Raw genomic sequence first — 20,665 nt, 5'->3', positions numbered from 1 at the left:
AACAACTGGAACAATGCCATTCAAAGACCTAGAAGTGGACTTTACTGAGGTCAAGCCCTCGGGCCGAGGCCACCGATACTTGCTTGTGTTAGTTTGCACCGAATGGTGAATGGGCATGAGAAGTAGCTAGGGCCTTATTGAGGGGAATTGTTCCAAGATACGGGCTACTCCTTTCTATAAAACAAGACGATGGACCTGCCTTTGTGTCTGAGATAGTCCAGACTCTGTTCAAAGCTCTGGGAATCAAATGGAAGCTCCACACGGCCTACAGGCCACAAAGTTCAGGGAAAGTTGAACGCATGAACCAGACCCTCAAAACTACTCTAGCTAAGCTTTGTCAGGAAACCCAGTTACTTTGGATTGACTTGGCTGCCTTTGGCTCTACTCTGCACACAATGCACCCCAAGGCCTTCAGGCTACTCCCCTTTTGAAATCCTTTACGGGAGACCTCCTCCAGTGATAGGGAAGTTAAAAAAAGACCCTCAATTAATGACTGACCTAGAAATGTCCCAACACCTTCAGGCCTTAGGGAGGATTCTCCACCGTATCGCTCAGGAAACTTTAGGAAGAGCTCCTATCCCCTTAGGGAATTGGGCCCACCCCTACTAGCCAGGAGATGAAGTATAGGTAAAAGATTGGAAGAAGGAGCCACTCCAGCCGAGTTGGACTGGCCTTCACAATGTTATATTAGCAACTCCCACTGCTGTTAAGGTTGTAGGTATCACCTGTGTTGGATCCACCACACTCGGGTAAAGAGAGCGACATCCCCGGAAAACCAGGAGACCTGGACTGCAGAGCCTCTTCCCGATCAGCCTCTCCGAGTTACATTCCGGAGGCAGCAGAAATCCACCTGAGATAGCCCCGACCCTCTTTAGTAGACTTGTCCTTCTGCTTGCTTTAGGTTTGGCCTTGGTAGCGCCCTCCAATCGGACTCTGAGTCAAAGAATCACTTTCACCCTAACCTATTTAGCCTAAGTCGGAATCCTCTCAATTCTCACGTGTTCAGGCTAAGCCCCCCTTTTAGTACATTTCATTGGTTGTTTTGTTCCCTTATATCAAGACTGAAAAGCCAGGACTAAGAGATCACTTGAATTAGGGGGACAACAAATATGGGGAGAGGATGAATGGCCACCCCACTGTATTATACTTGCTAGCAGAAGACAAGGGAGTATGCGGGAAGTTTAACTAATCCAATTGTTGTCTACCCATCCAAAGTTGGAAAGGGTGGGACCCTAATAAACTCTTTGGAGGTTGATTCTCTACCTTCAGGGGCTTTAAGACCTTAGTTGGAATAGTACTCCTCCTCCTAGATGATTGCTGGTTCCATCTAGGACAACACTGTTCCCTTCCCACTGTCCCATCCCTGCTCAGAAGTCCTGACTCTAAAACAATATCCCACCTGGCTGCTATTGTCATTACGACCTTCATTAATTTATTCCTTTGTTCATATGTTAAACTTACTAAGCATGTAAAATGTGCCAAAAAGTTGAATAAGAAATTCTGTCTTCGTTTGAAATATCCTCCTAATATAGACACTGAGACAAGGATGAAGGTGCAGTTGGTTTACTTGGGAGGTGATCCCAGGAAGTTTAAGGGGAGAAATGGGGAAAGCATGACAGGGAAGGGATAATAGCCAATAAAGGGTGCATTAATGAGTGGGTCATCACTGTGGACAACCGGGGTGCAATCTCTCTGGGGAATCCTCTTTGTAACCATGTAAAACATGCCTCAGAATCATCCTATCAAAGGTCAGGAAGCTGAGTTATTTATCTACAGATTTCCTTTCAGGGTTGAAGTTTGCCCCTGAAAGCATTACATCCTTTGCACTTCTGAGCTGCTCTGCAGCCATGCAGAATAAATTTTCATGGCGTAGGAGAAAGCCTTTGGTTAGCAAAGGTGATTGACATAACACTTGAGCCGGAAGAGTGTCAGTGTGCACAATAGCTGTCAGCTACAGCCTCAGGAGAGCTCAGAGTCAGCAAAGGAGACCTAGGGCAAGACGTCCCCATCATCTGCTGCATAGTCCTTGCTTTCAAGAGGGTTTCTTCACATAGGAAGATAGGCATGTGAACGAACTGTGTGCTGTAGTGTTATGGGTGCAATGGTAGAAAAATATGCAGGATATGTGTGAGAGAAGATAGAATGGACAAACTGGTGCATCCCACTTGGAAAGGGCAGGGAAATGTTTCCTAGAAAAGTCACCCATAGACTCCACCTCATCTCACTGGGCCTGATCCCCCAACAGAGACACAGCCTGAATCAACCAGTGGAGAATGGACTATAGGAGAATTATATGATGCGATCTGTATTTTGGAGAATCACTCTTACAGCAGTGCAGAGGATGGGCTGGAGTGGAATAAGACCAGAGAAAAACAGCCATTAGGAAACTCTAGTAGAAATCCAGGCAAGAAAATATGATAGCCTGGATTATTTTTCTGGCAGTGGGGCTGAAGAGATGAGGACAAATTTTAGAAGAATAAAAGAGCAAGATTGAAAGAACATGGTGATGGATTGCCAAAAGAGTTTGCAGGAGAGAGAAGAGGTTAAGTATGTTTCTGGATGAAGTGACTCGGTAGGTGGGGATATCATTCATGGAGGTAAGGACGAAGAGTTTCAGATGCCCTTGGGGCAAGCAAGTAAAAAATGTGACCAAAGGATGACAGAAAAAAGTGGGGGTGGGGAGGGCCGGGGAATGAAGGGTGGTGTGGCCAAAGAATTTGGAACTGAAAAGAATGATGGTAATAGAAATAGTGAGGACGATCTCTTTCCTTTGTCTCAGAGATGCAGGCAGAAATGGGGACGTAGCAGAATGAGCCACTGGAAAAGCGTCACAAAGAAAACTGGGTTCTTAGAGGAAAAACAATTTAGTTAGAGACAAAAGGAGAAGCAAATGGAGAAGGTGGGTATGGAAAGGTCCTATTACCAGTAAAGGGCTTTGCCCAGAGTTCTAAAGAGAATTTTATAAGAAGTTGATCAGGCACTTTGGACAAGGCCATCTCCAATTGATGGAAAGAGGAAAAGATAGACTAAATGTATTCTCAACTCACTATAACTAAACAACATATTCCATTTGTTCTGCAGATACAAATTTAAACTTTTCTAAATTGTACCCTTTCTCCATCATGTATGGGGAGGGAAGGGTGGCAGTGTGGAGCAATCCTGCAAAATACTTTTAAATATCTTTAAAAGCCTAACTTTTAAATATCACAGGTTGAAATAAAGAATTTTTTTCAGTTGAATACTTTTAAAATTTTTTGTCAAAATTTTTTTCTTTGTGTAAGTCACATGATAGATCACGTTTCAGAATAGCTATTGTTGGGTAGCAGAGAAAGGACCAGAATGGAAGACAGGGTGTATTTGTGGAATATAGAATTGTTTTCTGGGGAGAAATGGAAGGGAGAAAAGGAACTATTCGTTCATAAGCTCCTCTAGGCATTTTGAAGAATGTAGAAGAAACTTTTTTCCTTAGAACATTTACTCATCCTCAGCTAGAGGATGAGTCAGAATAATGCATAATTATAGTACTGGTCAGCAATGGCTCTAAGGCTTCATAAAGGAAAGCATTATCAATGATAAATGACACGAAGGAAGGTCTTTGATAAAACGGGAGGAAATTACAGTGGTGGTGGAGAGTGAATCAGGATCTTATTTTTGTCAAGTTAACAGTGGGAACAAGGGTAGAGCTGCAAATGATAACGCAGTCTCAGGGGAATGATTTAGTGTCCCAGCTGAGGAACTTTGATTGTGAAATTGAAGAGATCAATTGGCACCCCCTGGCTAATGGCCTCGAATGCTGGCCTCAGAGAATGCATTGATCTGATAGGTAAGAGGAAGTCATTGCAAATTTATACAGGAGATGACAAGATGAGAGTGATGTTAGAGAAATAATTGTCTGGTTTGTGAAAAAGTCAGTTAAGACAACATATTTGGGGTATTGATTCCTACAGTAGGTTGAACAATGGCCCCTCAAAGTCCATATTCTAATCCCTGAAACCTGTGACTTTTACGTTATATGGCAAAAGGGCCTTTGCAAATGTGATTGAGTTAAGGATCTTGAGAGGGAGAGAGTATCCTGAGTGGGCCCAGTAGGATCACAAGAGTACTTATGAGAGGGAGACAGATCAGAGTAGTAAGAGCTATGACAACAGAAACAGAGGTCAGAGTGATGCAAGGAAGAGACCACAAGCCACAAAATACAGGCAGCCTCTAGAAGTTGAAAAAGGCAAGGAAATAGGAGCCTCCAGAAGGAACGCAGTCTTGCCAACACTTTTATTTCAGATTTCTGACTTCCAGAACTGTAAGAGAAAAAATTTAGGCCACAAAATTTTTATAATTTGTTTCAGTGATAATAGGAACCTGATACAACTTCCTCTGACAGACTGATAGAAAAACCGCATGTATGCATACCACCACACCAGTATTTTTTAAAACTAATTTCAGGGGTTTTACAGCCGTTAAAATTCTATGGACCTTCAAGAGAGTGTTTTGTTTTATTTTTTAAGGTTAAACACTCCAGGGTTTACAGGTTATTTTTAATACTTCATACAGATAATGAAAAAATTTAAAGCTGTGTCAGTGAGGTAGGAAAAGATAGCGTAAATGTGAGAGATACTATGGTAGAAGGCTAAATATGCAGTAGAAGAGCAGAGATATATAAAAGGTGACTCCAAAATTGTAAACCTGTGAGACCAAGATAATAAAGACGTGCTAACCAGAAATGGAGAGGGTGAGAAGACAAGAAAGCTTGTCAGGAAAAGATAAGGGGTAAATCCTGTGACACAGAACCTGCCATGTGGAGCTAGAATCAAAGTTCCTAGTTCATTTCAGGACTTAGGATCTCCAAGGGGAGCACTTGTGTGTGCAGAAAACCCAAAGTCAGACTCAGGCTCCAGGTAGTGGGCAAGGACAGAGTCTTTGGGGACTGTTTCCCTAGCCAAGAATTGATGGAGTTGGAGAAGGGATGGGAATTTGATCACCATGGAAACCACAGAGGCGGTGTAAGGATGATGTCTTCAACCTGTAGCAGAAATTCCTCTAATGAATATGATGAATTGACTCTTACCAGAGAGTCTATCCCAGGACCAATTTTATCCCTAGGGGGAGGGGATTTTAGGAACTCTAGGTCAAGAATTCATTAACTCTAAGTTAATGAATTAACTCTAAGTTGTTGTAAGTAGTAAGTTGGTTTTCAGTCAGAGGGCTATTTGGACAGAAAAGTTCGTTAATTGTTGTTGATGTTGTTGTTAGGAATAAGGAATCCTGAATTGGTGCCAAAATAACAACAACAGAAACAAAACAAACAAAATGCAAGACAGCCTAGTACCAAAAGGTACAACCAAGGCTATCCCAGGAAATTCCAGGCATCTGGCCTGAATTGATTATGAGCCATGACTTCTATGTCATTATTTTGGGAATCTGTAAGAAGGTGACTTTACAACATGCAGACAACTTAAGGAAACGGTCACTCTGAATTTTATGAGGGAGACAATAGAAAATTCTGGAGAAGAGCGTGGGTTCTAGAACTACGAATATCTCAGTTCAAATCAGGGCTCGTCCAATTGCTGCCTATCCCAGGCAAATGTCCTAATGCCAGGAAGCCCAATTTTGTCATCTTTAGAACTGCCAGACAATACTTTTCTTTACAAGGATGTTGCCAATGTTACCTGTGGCAATCGTCATGAAGCAATTTGTGTGGTGCCTGATACATAAAACGTGTTCAACCAGTGGTAGCTGTTATCTCTGTGATTAAGCAGCTGCTAAGTTATATACCTGGGAGATGGTAATGCAACTATGAATGTGCTATCTAATTTAATCTAGTCCTGAATCAAATCAAGAGGATGTTACTCTGAAACTATAACCCACTCAATTGTATGGTGAAACATCTGAGGTCGTTGAGCTATCATAAAGAAAAGGGGCTGCTTGAAATCTAGAAAATAGTAAGTATTTTGTGTACTTACTATTTGCCATATGGATTGTGTTATATGAAAGAATTCATTTACTCCTTAGAATAATCCTCTGAGGTCTGAACTATTATAAATACCTTTCTACAAAGGAAGAACCTCATTTTAGTTTCTGAGGTACAAAGCAGTGACTAACTTGTCCAAGATTCCACATTTCAAAACATACCTTTAACTCATTACCAACCGTAAGCAGTGGAGAGGAAATGGAAACCTAAGCTCTCTAACTCCAAGGTCTGCGAGTTCAACCCCATACGCTACTTCCTCTCAAAAGAAGGAATGGTCTCCAGATCTGCTGATGGAGTCATGAGCAATGGACACAATTTTCTGGTTCCTTCCATGGATAGATCTCCACAGTAGAAATAGGTATGTCAATCAGGTTACTTTCTGAATCCCATCCAGGACAAAGTAATGGGGCCGGGGTGCTAGACTATTCACTGGAGAAGGATTCTGGTTACTGGGATAGATGTGGGAAAGAGCAGGATCAGTGCCAAGAGTTATCTGAAGGACAGATGCTAGGGGTGAAAATCAGGTTGAGAACCAGGGACCATCTAAGGACACATCAGTCCCAAAGCAGATGAACCGAAAGGAGAAACTAGTTTGAATAAAAGGGAGCATGAAAAGAGCCGAGAAGATGTAGTCATCAGATTCAGGAGCATCTGGAGCCTGGGGAGAGAATCCTTGAGTGTGGAATGTGAAGCATATCATTTCTTGAAGTGAACCAGCCCCTGGGCAGAAGGAGCAGTTGTCAAGGCACCAGTTTTCTCTATTCTAATCCATGTTTTCCAAGTTTGAAAGAGTAAATTGGCATATATGAAGACTTTACTATGAAAGAGGTTTGTGTTGATCAGCCAAGAGGAGTAATATTGTTTTTCACATTATAAATTAATAAATGGACATCTCATTTATTAGTCAGCACCTAGTGAATATGGTAACTGAGTTAGTCCTCCAGAGTCTAGTCAAATTTGGGTGACATGATAAAATTAAGTTTTAGAGCTGTGAAGCTGAAGACAACATCCTGGGTCTCAGCTGATTCCATTCAAAGGACAATCTCCTTTCATAGGGGAGTTAGCCTTCCCCTTTAACATCTTTTTAGGGGCAAGAAGTTCCAAGAATTCTATGTACTAAGAGTTTACTCAGCTCAATCATTCATACATTTACCAAATTTACCAGTTCTTAATAGGACTGAGATCATTTTGAAGGCCTACGCTGCTTTTCATTAATCTTCATGTGCCCAAGACCTATCACAGTGTAAGCACTTGTATACTCCAAAAATGTTTGCTGAACTAAACTGAATCAGTGTGGATAAGAACAATATATCATACTGTAGATGATACAGGCAATATGCACAATATGTTTTCAGAGAGTGGATTAAAACCACTTTTAAGACATCACTTTATCTCTCTCCATGTATCAAATATCATAGTTATTTTAAAATGATAGATTGAATGCTCATTTGTTAAATGTAATTGACTGTCATTTTGTTTCAATATTTTCCTTCATGTTCTTTAGTAACATACCAAATTTCAATAGTCAAAAACCCTTTGATGTCATGGAACAAACAAAAACAAAAGTGACCTTGCTTCATTTAGTCAACACACTTTCCCTTAAACAAAGTCATTCTGAGCAAATGTTTAAGTAAACATGATCTTCGTCTTTGTACCCAGAAAGTCAATGAATCAATGAACTCAGATCATAGAGGACACGAAAGTCACAGAGTGAGAAGTCCCCTCAATGAGTACGCATTGGCTATGACTATATTTAATTCAGATTGTTCAGTCAAAATGGAGTTGATTTTAAATTTTTTCTCTAGTTTATGTGATCATTAATTGGTTAGTTATTTTGATCCATTCAACTGTTAAAGCAGCTCAGCTATGTGAGAATTTAAGCTGTTATTCAGAGCTTAATCTGTAAAAGGTCTATATGAGTAGCCACTATCTTAGTCTCCAGATTCTTTATATTAAACCAGAAGATGTTTAGAGGTGTTTTGAGGGTGTACTCCATTGATAAATATGTCATTTCAAAACATGCCTTTAACTCACTACCAAGGATAAAGATTTTGCTGCCAGTGAGTGGCCTATTCTGTAGTGAGTTCCTAGATAATGGTCTATTTAAAACTATATGATTTTATTTTTAAATTTCTAGGGGTCATTATAATGTATTTTTCACCAGCGAATAAGTTAAAAAATTTAATTGTATTAATAATAAAACCCTTGGTGGATTCAAGAGATGAGGGAAACTTACCTTGCATGTGTGCTTCAGTGTCTCATGGGAGTCTCCTGGAAGTCTATGGACATAGACTCTTGGAAGTTCTTTAGATTAGGATGCCGCATTTCCTCTACGAATAAGGTAAAGGTAACCTTTTATTTTGTCCTTTACTGGGAAATGAATTAGTGACCATTGTTGTCTCTCCCCATTGTGCTACAACAAAAACCAAGTTAGAAGAGGGCTACTTTAAAAAGAGCTCTAAAAACCTCTTATGCCCTCTGTGCTTAATAGAGCAATTAGAATTGTAATTTATGGAGCAGCTTCTGGAAGGAAAGCCTTCTGATCTAGCACTTTAAAAAAATTTTTTTATAAGAGTTTATTAGAGTTCATTTGATCCAAGCAGAGGACACGCCTGGAAGCACGATCTCAAAAGACTGAAAAAAATGCTTCCTGATTTAGTACTTTTATTGACATGACTGACGATATAAGCAACTGTAAGAGTGATAGTTAAATGTTAGAACAAGAAGGCTTTCCCAGATTATCAGGACTGTATGGAGAGCACATTGGGCTACTATACAACAACCAATAGGCATTTGGGACTCTCCACTGGTAGAGTCCAAAAAGCAAGCAATGGACTCCTATCCCAGTAGCTGAGAGATTTGAGGGTTTTTCAGTGCCTTTCTCAAGATATTATGTCCAAAAACCTTGCTAGTGGGATGAAGTATGGACTTTAAAGGGAATAGATGTCTTAAATTTTAAGTCAACTATTAATGTGTGAGTCATAAGACTCCTCACTCTGATCCCCAAGCTGATGAATAATTTAGTCTTCTGGAATACTAAGTTGCAGTTATATAATAGTAACTGCCTTATGCAGAGCTGTTACCAATTCACTATCAGCAGGGCAAACGCTTTTGGTTTTTTTTTTTTTTTTTTTTTTGCAGTTCTGGAGATGAATTTACACTAGATCACTCCCAGCCTGTGTAAGATTGGGAGATGCACGTGGCTGGGGCTGTGGAGACCACCTACGCCATGTGTCATTTGCAGAACTGAGCCCTCTGCTTTACTCTCACGGAGAGCTGCAATTGTACCAAAGGAACTTTCCTCCAGTTATACTGTATTCATTCTGTGAAATAGTATACTCTTAAAAAGAAAAAAAAAAAAAAACCCTAGGAAAAGTTAAATAAAATATATCCATAAGCCAAAATCTCCTTTCAGTTTGTGACAAAATGAGATTTCTCCATTGTGTCTGAGCGATGGTAGAAGGTGCAGTGGATCCAGAGTCCAAAGGTTCCAATTTGAATCCTCGTTCTCCCACTAACTGCGTGATTTTGAACAGGTCACTGCTCTTTCTTGGACTTTAGTTTCCTCAACCGTAAAGTGAGGGTTCTTTTTACCCCCTAATGCTACATGAGTTTATTCAAAGATCATGCTTCACGGGCATACCAATTAATAGATATCTAACAGCCAATTAATAGATACCTAACCCTCTAGGTATTTACAGTGAGAAACAGGCAAGTAACAAGAAATTGAATTTATCCTTTTTACTTTACTCCATTATTTTGAGATACAGAATAAATAATTTATGAAAATAAATATTAAGTAATTTATGTTTGATAAATTGTGAAGAACTATTTAAAAAGTTCCAACATCCTGTCCATACTTGATTGTCCATACATATTTATTAAATTGTACTTCTATGATGATAATTTTATTGTGAAATGATTAGTATGTTTGGTAAAGACAGATAGGTTTTCCTAATTCATGATAATGGAGTACTGTATATTAAAATAAGATGACATTTCTAAAGCACAATATTTGACAGGACCACCTTGATGGGGCTCTGCACTTTCTCTTTTACCATTTCCCAAATCCTTACTCACCTCTCTCATTCTCTAAGACATAACCATTCATTACCTCACTCCTGAAATCCCCTGACCAAGATGAGGCTATAGATGGGGTGAGTCTCAGGACACGGAGGGGAATGATATAATAGAGTGTCTGTTATGCACATTACTGCTAAATTTTGTTTAAGCTGAATGTTTAAAGGTTTATTCCTTTAGTCATGTAAAAATTCCCCTGCACCATTGTACCTGAGTAAAAATGGCTACATCAGAATGTGATGTTAACTGAAGGGATTTCTGAAGAGGAAGGACCACAGGGAAATTTGAATGTCATACCACATATTACAAGTTAGACACACCCCATTACAGTAATATTAGAATTAATTTTGAAAACTTTCCAAGTTTTATTTTAGTTTGAGGCATTTTCAAAGCATACCATGCTGTGAAGAAAATTTTGAGAAAGCTTATTTATTTGTATGACAGATGTTTGCTGTGCCAAACCTTTTAGGCCATGCCAAGAAATATAAAACATAGTTCTTATTTTTGAAGAGTTCTGTTTGGGGAGAAAAACACATGTGTGCATACACACTGACACACGCAAAGATAAAAAACTGTATATGATTAAGAGCTAAGTGAGTAATTCACGTCAGGAGTGGTATAGGCATTTGATTGTAGATTTTACTGTTTAATGGAATTGTGAAGAAAGGATTCATCAATGCATTAGAAAGTGGACTTGGCCTTCAAAAGATGAGGTTTAGCTGGGAAGAGGAGCAGAGGAAGGGCATTCTAGGTGAAAAGATATCACAAGAATGGATTTGTAGGCAGAAATGAATAGGGCACTTTCTGGGACCTATATGGGCCCTTCCAGAAGAAATGGAGTGTTTCTTGTTGGGAGTATTGACTTGCAGATTTGAGCAAGTATGGAGGAGCCAGATTTGTGGAAGACCTTGAGTATCAGTTTAGGGACTTTAGACTTTACCTTTTAGAGAACGGGGAGTCACTGAGTTTTAGGAAAGGGAATGTTGTAATTAAATGATGTTTTAAAAAGATTTGTCTCTCACAGATATACAGGGTGAGCCAATGAACAGAAGGAGAGGCAGATAAAAGACATACACACAGAAATAGAGTTTTACTTGTTGTGATCAGTTAGAAAATAGAATTAAAAAGTATAGTTCATCCTAACTCTAAAAATAAATATGACTTATTTATTTTTAAGTCATATTTAAATAACTTAAAATACCTAGAAATAAACTTAAGAATTTTCAAGATCCAATGGAAAAACAATGTAACTACTTGAGAACATAAAAAAGATGAACAAATGGAGAGATGGGAATTATATCTCTGAATGGGAAAATTCAATATTATAACATTATCTATAAAGTTAATACTTTTTCATTAATTATAACTGAGAGGAGAATGAACTTAAAAAATGATTCTAAAGTTCATCTAGCTAATAAATATTTGAAAATAATAATAAGGATGATTTACTCTACCAGAAAGACATAAAAAAGTATAGCAAGACTAAAGTAATTAAAATCATGATTTTACTTCTGGGAAATTTTTATGCAGGAGAGATAGAATTTCAAATCAAATAATGTTGGAAAACTTGTCAAGCTATTTGGGAAAATATTAGAATTCCGCATTACACTATACATCATAATATATTCTAGAAAATATAAAACGTTAAGTGCAAAAAGTAAAATCATGAAAATAATGGAATAAAATATAGGGCAAAGTTTAATAGTTTTGTAATTTGGGGGGAGGCAGCAGGTCTTTCTTAGCATAAATACCAAGTTGGAAATCATGCAGAAAAGATTTATGGACTTAAGCACATAAATTTTCTAAAACTTTTATATGGCAGCCAAACACTATCATTATAAGTGAAAGGTAAATGATTAATGGAAAATTATTTGCTATATATAATAGATAAAGGAATCACATCCTTATATTGGAAAGAATGACAAAAACTTGATAACCAAAAAATTGGACATTATAGATTCAAAATGGGTAGAAGACATAGATTAAAAAAATTATAAAAGGACAGAAAAACAACTAACACAAAGAAGATGCTCAGCCTCACAATTAACCAAAGAAATGCATACTAAAACAATATTATTTTTTAACCATTAGATTGGGAAAAGAATGAAAGGGTTTACAATAATCAATATTGAAAAGAATTGGAGAAATATGTACTTTAAAACCAATATATAAAAGTGTGTGTATATATATATATATGCATACACACACACACACACACACACACATACATATATTCTATGATCAATAATCCAACTTTTAGACGGTTGTGCTAAGAGATAGAAAAACAAATATACACATAAGGATATTCATTTAATGGGGAAAAATTGGAAACAACCGTCTTATCAATAGAAGCTTGTTTAAATTATGGCACATTTGTACAATGGAATATTATATAGTCATTAAAAACATGAGTTATACATTGGCGTACAAAGATAAATGGAATATTTTAAGTGGACAAAAACACTTTAGTATATATAATATAATCCCACTTTTAGGGGGAAAAAAGACCTATTGAAAATAATTCTGGAGGGATGTATTTCAACCTGTTAACTGGTTATCTCTGAGGGCTAGGATAAAGAGAATTTTTTTTTCTTTTAATTTAAACACTTCTGAATTAGTTTGATTTTATCAATTTAATATTAGTTTATGCACAAGGGGAAGTGGTTATTTCTTCCCCAAGTGGAAATAAAAAGCAAGTGGAGGAGACAGATAAATCGTTACTATGAACTGAATTTTGTGTCTCCCCCAAATTCATATGTTGAGGCCCTATTTGGAGGTGGGACCTTCGAAAGGAAATTGGTTTTGAATGAAGTTATGGGGGTGGAGTCCCCAGGTTGGGATCGGTGCCCTTAAAAGGAGATAAGGAAACCAGGGCTCTCTCTAGCCACGTGAGGTTACAGTGAGAAGGAGGCTGTCTACAAGCCAGGAAGAAGGCCCTCGCCCGAACCCAGGCACACTGGCACACTAAGCTCAGACTTCCAGCCTCCAGAACTGTAAGAAAAAAAAATGTTTGTTGTTTAAGCCACCCAGTCTATGGGTCTCGTAGGTTAAACTGACTAAGACAATAAAATTTGAGGTGAAGTAACTTGGAAGGAATGTTTTCCAGAAGAGATAAGACCCAAGCTTGTTTTAGGCCCTGGGAAAGAAAGCAGTGTGGGAAGAGATTGGGAAGTTGAGGGAACGTTAATCAGCCGAGGTCTCAGAGGAGCTGGAGCAGTACGCCAATATCAGAGCTAGCTTTAGTAGGAAAAAGGAAAGTACAAAAGGATACCATAAACGAAGTTAGGGCATCTTTTTGAGGAGGAGGGACACAAAAGATATTAGAGCCAATGAACCCATTTGTTTTCCCAATGGATTGGGAGAAAAGATCATCAGCTGAGTGGGAAGGTTGGGACTAGGAGCCGAAGGGGCGTAGAAGAGGTATATTGATGCTACACAGAATGAAATAGGGAATGGTATTTGAATTATTAGTTATGCCTGTGAGATTCCTAGACTCCATCCCAGATCTACCAAATCTTAGTCTCTGAAGATAGGTGATCCTAGTGCACGCTAAAATCTGGAGCCTTTGAACTTTTGAAATAAAAGGTTGACTAATGATATTGGGCCACTTGATGATGCTAGATTACAACTATTTAAAATAGGGTCCATCAATATATTTATATGATTTTCTCCAGCATTATTAACAACCTGGGAAAAGAGTATTTGAGAAAAATATACAGCTAGGTATACCTGGAGTTGGGCTTTGGCAATGTGGGTGTAGAAGTTAAGTCGCTGGGTCAATGGAACTGGAGGTGCTGATAAGTGCGTCATTAACCTGGGTACTCACGAGGTAAGAACAGGGTGGAGAGGGAGGAGTTGGACTGGGATTTATGAGGAGGATGTAAAGCAGCATTGTGAAAGTCAGAGAGTGAGTGAAATGTAATAGCTAGAAGTTTTGGTCAGTGAGATGAATCTTGGTGTAAAAGATTTTGAAAGAGGAGATGGCGACACAGTCCCAACAGTGGCCATCAAAGGGTGGAGATAAAGTTGGCTCAAGTAGAAGTCCAGGAAGTGAGGTCAGGGTGTGAGATTGTTACCCTTAAGAGCACCAGGCTTGTTAGGTCCCATGACTGAAGGCAAAGGTGGTGCACTCAAGATAAAACAAGATAGAGAAAAAGAGAATGTTAGGATCAGGGAGGGACAGAGTCAGTGGGAACTAAAGGAGCTGGGTAGGCTAGCCCTGGAGAGCCAGCATGGCACTGCACCTAGGAGAGCACAATTTTAGAACCTTTGATAGCAGGATAAATCAATATTTTGGCAATGGACAGTGACCTCTTAGATGTCCATGTGGTGATAACTGGAATTTTGGTTCAGTAGTTTGCATATACTTCTATTTTACTATATGCTGTATTTCTTTGAAGATCATTGTCACTTAGATTATAATTCCTTAACAGTAGAGATTTTTTTTTTCTAATATTTGAATTCCCACTGCTGGACGAAGGAATGGAAGAAATTAAACAGTCCCATATTTGTGACAGGAACTTTGGCATGAGAGTGCTTTGCAGAGGTCCCTTCCCAGGTGGAGGAGAGATGTTATTCACTGTTTATCTTCTCTGGATGCTCTTGAATATTTTATTTAGTAACTCTCTGGGGAGTATGAGCGAGTTATGTTTGGTGATGGGTTGTTCTTGGTGATAAGAGGTGAAAAGTGTGACTGTTGTCTGAAGGTAGAAAAAATAAGGTTCCATTCTCCTCTACCTGAGCATGAAACATTCAGTACTGCAAGGTCAGCCTCTGCTCTCTTCAAACTCATTCCTAGGTAACCTTATCTTTATTCGTGGCTTCAGTTACCACCTCTATGAGCACACAGGCCTTCCCCGTGAATCCAAACCCATATCATTTCCTTCTTGACATTGTCCATGTTAGAAACATCAAAACCTGTAGAGAATTTTTATGAGTTTTTTGAGCCAAATTGACGATCACATGCAGGGAACCAAGATCTCAAATGCTCTAGAGAATAACAATTTTACAGCTTCTTTTATGCATTTGAAATTAAAGAGGAAGTAAAGAAAATTACACAGAAGTGGGAGAAAGCCAGAGTGGGGCGGTGGGGGGCGGGGAGTAGAGAGGTGGGGGGTGGGGGACTGGATTAAAGGATAGTTAACAAGTGCTCTCTTGAGGGTAGTTACAGTTTATTTCAGAGGTGGGTTAACCTGGATACAGGGAAACAATGAACAGGGCTTGCTTAAGGGAAAGACAAGCCTTTTACTACAAAGTTATATGCCCGGGGTGGGACTACCCACCTGGACCTTCCTAGTTAGGAATTTATGATCAGATCACCCTGTGAAGTTACTTTTTTTGTCCATGATATCTTCTCTCAGAAACACTAGAGAGACTCTTAGGCTCACCCTGCACAAGCAGAATTCATGATGTTCCACTGCAGTTCTGGTCCGCTTTTGGGATTTGCTCCCAGTTTAGCACCTCCTTCTCCCAGCAAGGCAGAAACCTGGCAATAGACTTGATGAGTCTCTTTTCCTCATCTTCCATATCCAGTCTACCAAGCCCTTCCTATTTTAAAATATAAAGGACTCTTGAATCCTTACTATTTCTCTCCATAGCTAAAGCCATCAGCTAGTCCTAAAATTCTGTAATACCCCGCAACGGGTCTACCTATGCCCACTCAAGGCCCCCTCCAATCCTCTCTCTACCTCACAGACACAATGATCTTTTCAAAACTCAAATCTGCTGGTGTCATGTTCCTGCTTAAACTACCTCACCGACTTATTATTGATTTTAGCCCTAAATGTGATTTATGAGGCTCGATACGGTCTGAGCCCTGCCCACAGCTGCAGGCTCATTTTGTACCACTCCTTCACTGGCTCTGGAAGACAGCCAGCCGTGGGTTTGTTTCATTCTTAGATAGGCATTATATCTTTCTTGCACCCAACGCCCAAGGCTTTCTACATGCTCTTCTTTCCCCACTTTCTGTCATTTACCCCTGCAATTCCTTCTGATGTCAGCTGAGACGTGATTTCTTTGGAGGCGCCATCAGAGATCTCTCTGACAAGGTGAAATTTCCCTGTTATAGTCACTCATAGAAATATATCCCCTATCTTTATACTATACATCTCAGTTGTGATTTTCTATGTGTGTGTGATCATTTCGCTGTGTCTGTCTCCCTCACTGGACTCAGCTCAATGGAGGGTAAGAACCCTGTGTGCTTTTGCTAAGTGCAGGGCGTGGCATATAATGAGTACTCCATAAATATTTGTTAGATGAGTGAGTGAAGAGACCAAAAAACACCCTTGTCTTGTGTTAGCTGTAGTCACAACTATAAGGTTTTGTTTCTCTAGTCCATCCACTGGGACTTGGGAATAGTGTGGCCATAATTAACTCTTCTAGGCAATGATACTCATGATAAATTAAACAGCAGTTAAAGCCAAAATGCTTTATTCTTGTTCCAGCTCTGCAATGGTGTGTCCTCAGGCAAGATATAATTTTTTAGGCCTAAATTCTATATTTTACCTACAGATTGAGCATCTCCTTCTGCCCTTGAATTCTCAACAGCTGTTTCTCCAAGCCTCTCTCTTCTTTTCCTTCATGCCTGCCTCCCCAGATGCAAATGACTGTTGGCCTCCTGCAAAGGCAGGGGAGGGCCTAAAACAGAGCCAGTTTCTCGGTGGGAGGTTTAGGAGGAAGCATGGGAGCTAATTCCATTAGACTGCCTTTGTATTCAGAAACAACTGCTGGATTCTATTTCTTCGACAAACTAGTTTTGAAAAACAAGGCTTGAATATTTGACATGACAAGAAGCTAGTCCTAAACACTGTTGCCTGAAAAGATGTGAATTTATGAAATCGAAAACCTACGAGCGCTGTTTTGGTGTATTTACCCCCTTTCTTGTTTAATTGAGGTGGTATATGCTCAGATTGATCTCTTTGTGGCTCAGTGATCTCCAAGCAATATAAACTTTCAAACTGCTATTGTTTATTTCCCATGTATTAGGCCTAAATATTTTATGGTAAATGAAGGGGAGTAACTTGATTTTCAGACTGGAATGTTTCTTCAGAATAAACTCAACAGGTTGCCTTCTTCATTTCTCTGATTCTTAGATCCCAAACTATCCTCAGTAGATAAAGTTCAGTTTCAGTAATTGAGGAAGAGATCCCATCCTGTCCTACTGACTTGTAATGTGAAACTGTCAATAGCCTCTCTGTATGTTTACTTCTCCATCTCTAGAATGGACGCAGCAGTTCTTACCACTCTCAGGGAGGTGTCATTAAATCATCGAAATGATATCGAGAGAAAACGAGTCATTAATCCTGCAGAAAAACACATTTATATTTTTTTCATGTTCTTCAATTTGCGTGAAAATCTCCTTCAGAAAAGAATGTTTACACTGGATGTGTGAGTGTGTGTGTGTGTATGTATATATATACATATACATATCTGATTTGATAATTCCAAACTACACCCCAACAACCCACTTTTGAATAGAAGGAAAAAAAAATCAGGAGCCTACAATTGTGTAACGTAGAAATCTCTGGACTGGAGCCCGTCGCTGTGGTTTGGCAACACAACCAGCACAACATCTCTTTTCTCATCTCTTGAAGGGGAAAAAAAAAAAAAAAACAGAAAATGCCTTGAGAATAAAGGTAATGATTAATCCATCAGGTACAAAAAAGGATAAAAGGGTCATTTTGGGATTTCAGGTTCTAACTTATTCAAATAAGTAGCTAGAGCAGGGAGTGACAATTTCATCAGAAGAGGAGTAAGTCACAGGCTGTAATTGGGACAGTGTTTTTGGAGGCAGATAACCTCATCGGAGATCTGGAATCTGAGCGGTTCTCAAAACTTCCTTTTTCATGTGTGAATGAAGTAGGGATCAGAAGAAGTGGGTATTGGTGGAAAGAGTGGTCCTTGGAGAAGCAGCACAATGCAGCCTGAGAAGAGACGAAAGAAAAGCCTCAAGCAGAGACTGGTTTTGAAGAGCAGCTTGGCTAAAGAAACACTCTCCGAGTTCTTGGGCACGTTTATAATGATTGTAAGTGTTTCCTGATTTTCTGAGTTCCAACCCAGTAACACCTCCCTATCAACCTAGCTGGTGATGGAGAGTTTTGTTTTGGTTTCTTATTTTTAAGTTCATCATTAGATGCGTGTCTTCCAGGAAACAGCAAATTACTTCCAGGCTGTTTGGCTACTTAGTGGCACACTATTAGGTTTCCATTTACTCATTTTTTTTATCCATACGGGTTGATGCGGGTGGGAGAGGGGCAGCGAAGGTCCTTCTTTATTTTAGAGATTTACTCAGACTGTAAATATGGCTTTACGATTAATGTCAGCTATTAGAAATTTTTCTCATTGATAAATTAATTTATATATAACCTGCTTGTTTCATATAAACATTGAGGTGGTTCAGTCACTTGCAATAAGTATTGACAGTCAATAAATATGGATGGTAAGAAAAAGCTCATTATTACAAGTGCTTGGCAAAGACTGTGTTGACAGATCACTTGACTTTTAATAAATTAAACATTGCACTAGCTAGAAATATTATATTGTGCAGTAATCCAGTTTTGGCTTTGTATATTTTTTTTGCCCTCTAATTCAAACTATTCTCTAAAGATCTTTGAATAGGCATTTACAATAACCTTCTATATATAATGGAAAGACTGATTCTTAGAACCTCACAAGGATTTTGTCCAGAGACTTACACAGCCATTAATAAAAGGCTGGAAAGTTTAGTGGCATGGGCTCTAGATTTCTGTCCTGTCGTATATTCTTGCATTCTCTGGATCCTGAATTTTCAGCTGGAGCCAAACCATTTGTTAATAGAATATTAAATCTTATATTATTTTCATATATAGCAACTGTTGATTTTAACTTGCTTAAAAAAAAATGTTCAAGGATTTCCTAATCTAGGTATAAATAATTTCATTTTTCTTAAGATTATAGAGTATCGTCCATAAACTTTGTACATTAAAAGTTCTTTGGTAACGTACAACATGGCAACTATAATTAATAATAATATGGTGTTACATATATGAAAGTTGCTAAGAAAGTAAATCTTAAAAGTTCTCATTACAAGAAAAAAGTTATATCTATGTATAGTGATGGGTCATTTCACAATATATAAAAATATTGAATTATGTCATACACCGAAACTAATATAATGTTCTGTCAGTTATACCTCAGTCTTTAAAAAAGTTCTTTGCTTGGGTAAATACATAAAAATTTAGGAGAATAAGTAAAAATTGAGAAAGAACATGAACTCAAAAAACTGAACTAGTGAAAATGAGAGTCCTAAGTTTTCTGGTCTCTGAGAGCCTTTTTTTTAATCTCATTTACTCGAGTATTTTCAAGGCATTATGGACAATTTTTTGCTCTCCTTGGCTGTCCTCACCTAGATGACTTAGGCAGGGGAGAGTTCGAAGGAAAAGGAACAATAAAAGCCTATGATTCTTTCAATTCCAATCACTACTTACTGAAAAATAGCCCTCAGGGAGACAGAAAGTTGATGGTTTGGTCCCAAAGATGAGAATAGTTGTCAGCACCAACTGACTTTAGCTCCACAATAATGTTACCAAACTCCAAGGGTTCGTTTTTGCCTGCATGCATCAAAGCCAAAAGAGACAGGGATAGAGGTTTGCAGCTAAGAAAGCAGAGGTTTATTTAAGGAAATGGCGCCAAGCCCAGAGACACAAAGACCTGGCTTCCTGATTGTCTCTAGTGGATGTAGGAAAAACTCATTAGTCGTGGTAGCTAAGGGAGTTGGGGTTGCAGGCCCTACTGATCGGTCAGGGCTAGGGTAGGAGGCGGTTGATCATTGCATCAGGTCCTGATGTCAATCGTGCTGTAGTTCTGTCTGATTTCAAGGGGGTGCCAGTAGGGTCATTCTGCCCTGATGGGTGTGGAGCTACAAAATGTTATCTTTAGTTTGATTGAAACTCTGTTTCTGTGGTCCTAAGGCTATTCGATGCTGACCTAAGGGCTTAATGATTAAGGGAGTGGTCGTGCCTTATGCAGAAAGATAAGGAAAGAAAAGAAGCAAGTGAGCCTGAGGGCAGTTTGAATCAAGGAGAAAGAGAAGAGAAAAAGTCATTTTAAAGAAGTGAAGATTTGCACTGTCATAGTAACCTGTGTTCCAGAGAAGTGGAGCAAATTGTTACAACTTTGGGTGTTCTGCAGAAAACACGAAAGGAAGTGAACTAAACATCCATTTTGCAACCAAAAAAGTTAAAATCTACTTTCTTGATGAGAACCAATTTTATAATACCATCCTGTCTGGGTTGAGTAAGTGAAAATTGCTTTTAGTCATTCACAATTCTGTTAAAAAACAAAACAACAAAACAAACAACAAAAAAAAAAACAAGTAAATGTGAAGGTCTAATTGGCTTTATTAAACAGTTCATCAGTTGGGCAGCATCCTGTTTAGCAACCAGAAAGGCGCTCGGAGGAGTTGTACAAAATGAAAGGTTTTATAGCCACAAAGAGGGTGGAATTAAGAAGTTAAAAGTGGATTGTTTCAGGCAAGGTCACCTTCCTTTAGAGGAAGACTAGGAGTCTTATTAGGAAGATTTTGTAGAAAAAGGATTATTTGGGGGCTAGGATACTTTTCTCTGGGGGGAGGGGAGAAGAAAA

General features: G+C 38.8%; 1 protein-coding gene across 3 annotated transcripts in view; it reads left to right on the top strand.

Annotated features, from left to right (window-relative positions):
• Positions 1-6,234: 6,234 nt before the first annotated feature.
• The window catches only part of AQP9 (aquaporin 9), a 50,095-nt gene continuing 35,664 nt past the window's right edge, over positions 6,235-20,665 (top strand). For 2 of the 3 annotated variants that reach the window (XM_011363476.2, XM_023532574.1), the window contains exon 1: positions 17,762-18,068. In XM_011363476.2, coding sequence (XP_011361778.1) covers positions 17,961-18,068 — 108 coding nt within the window. In that variant the 5' untranslated portion in view covers positions 17,762-17,960. Of the gene's footprint in view, positions 6,324-17,761; positions 18,069-20,665 lie in introns of those variants that run through there. The other variant, XM_023532573.1, reaches the window with a different exon arrangement.

This window comes from Pteropus vampyrus, unplaced genomic scaffold (assembly GCF_000151845.1).
Source record: "Pteropus vampyrus isolate Shadow unplaced genomic scaffold, Pvam_2.0 Scaffold85, whole genome shotgun sequence".
NCBI lineage: Eukaryota > Metazoa > Chordata > Mammalia > Chiroptera > Pteropodidae > Pteropus > Pteropus vampyrus.
The sequence above is the reverse complement of the archived record's forward strand: the minus strand, read 5'-3'. Positions and strand labels throughout refer to the sequence as shown.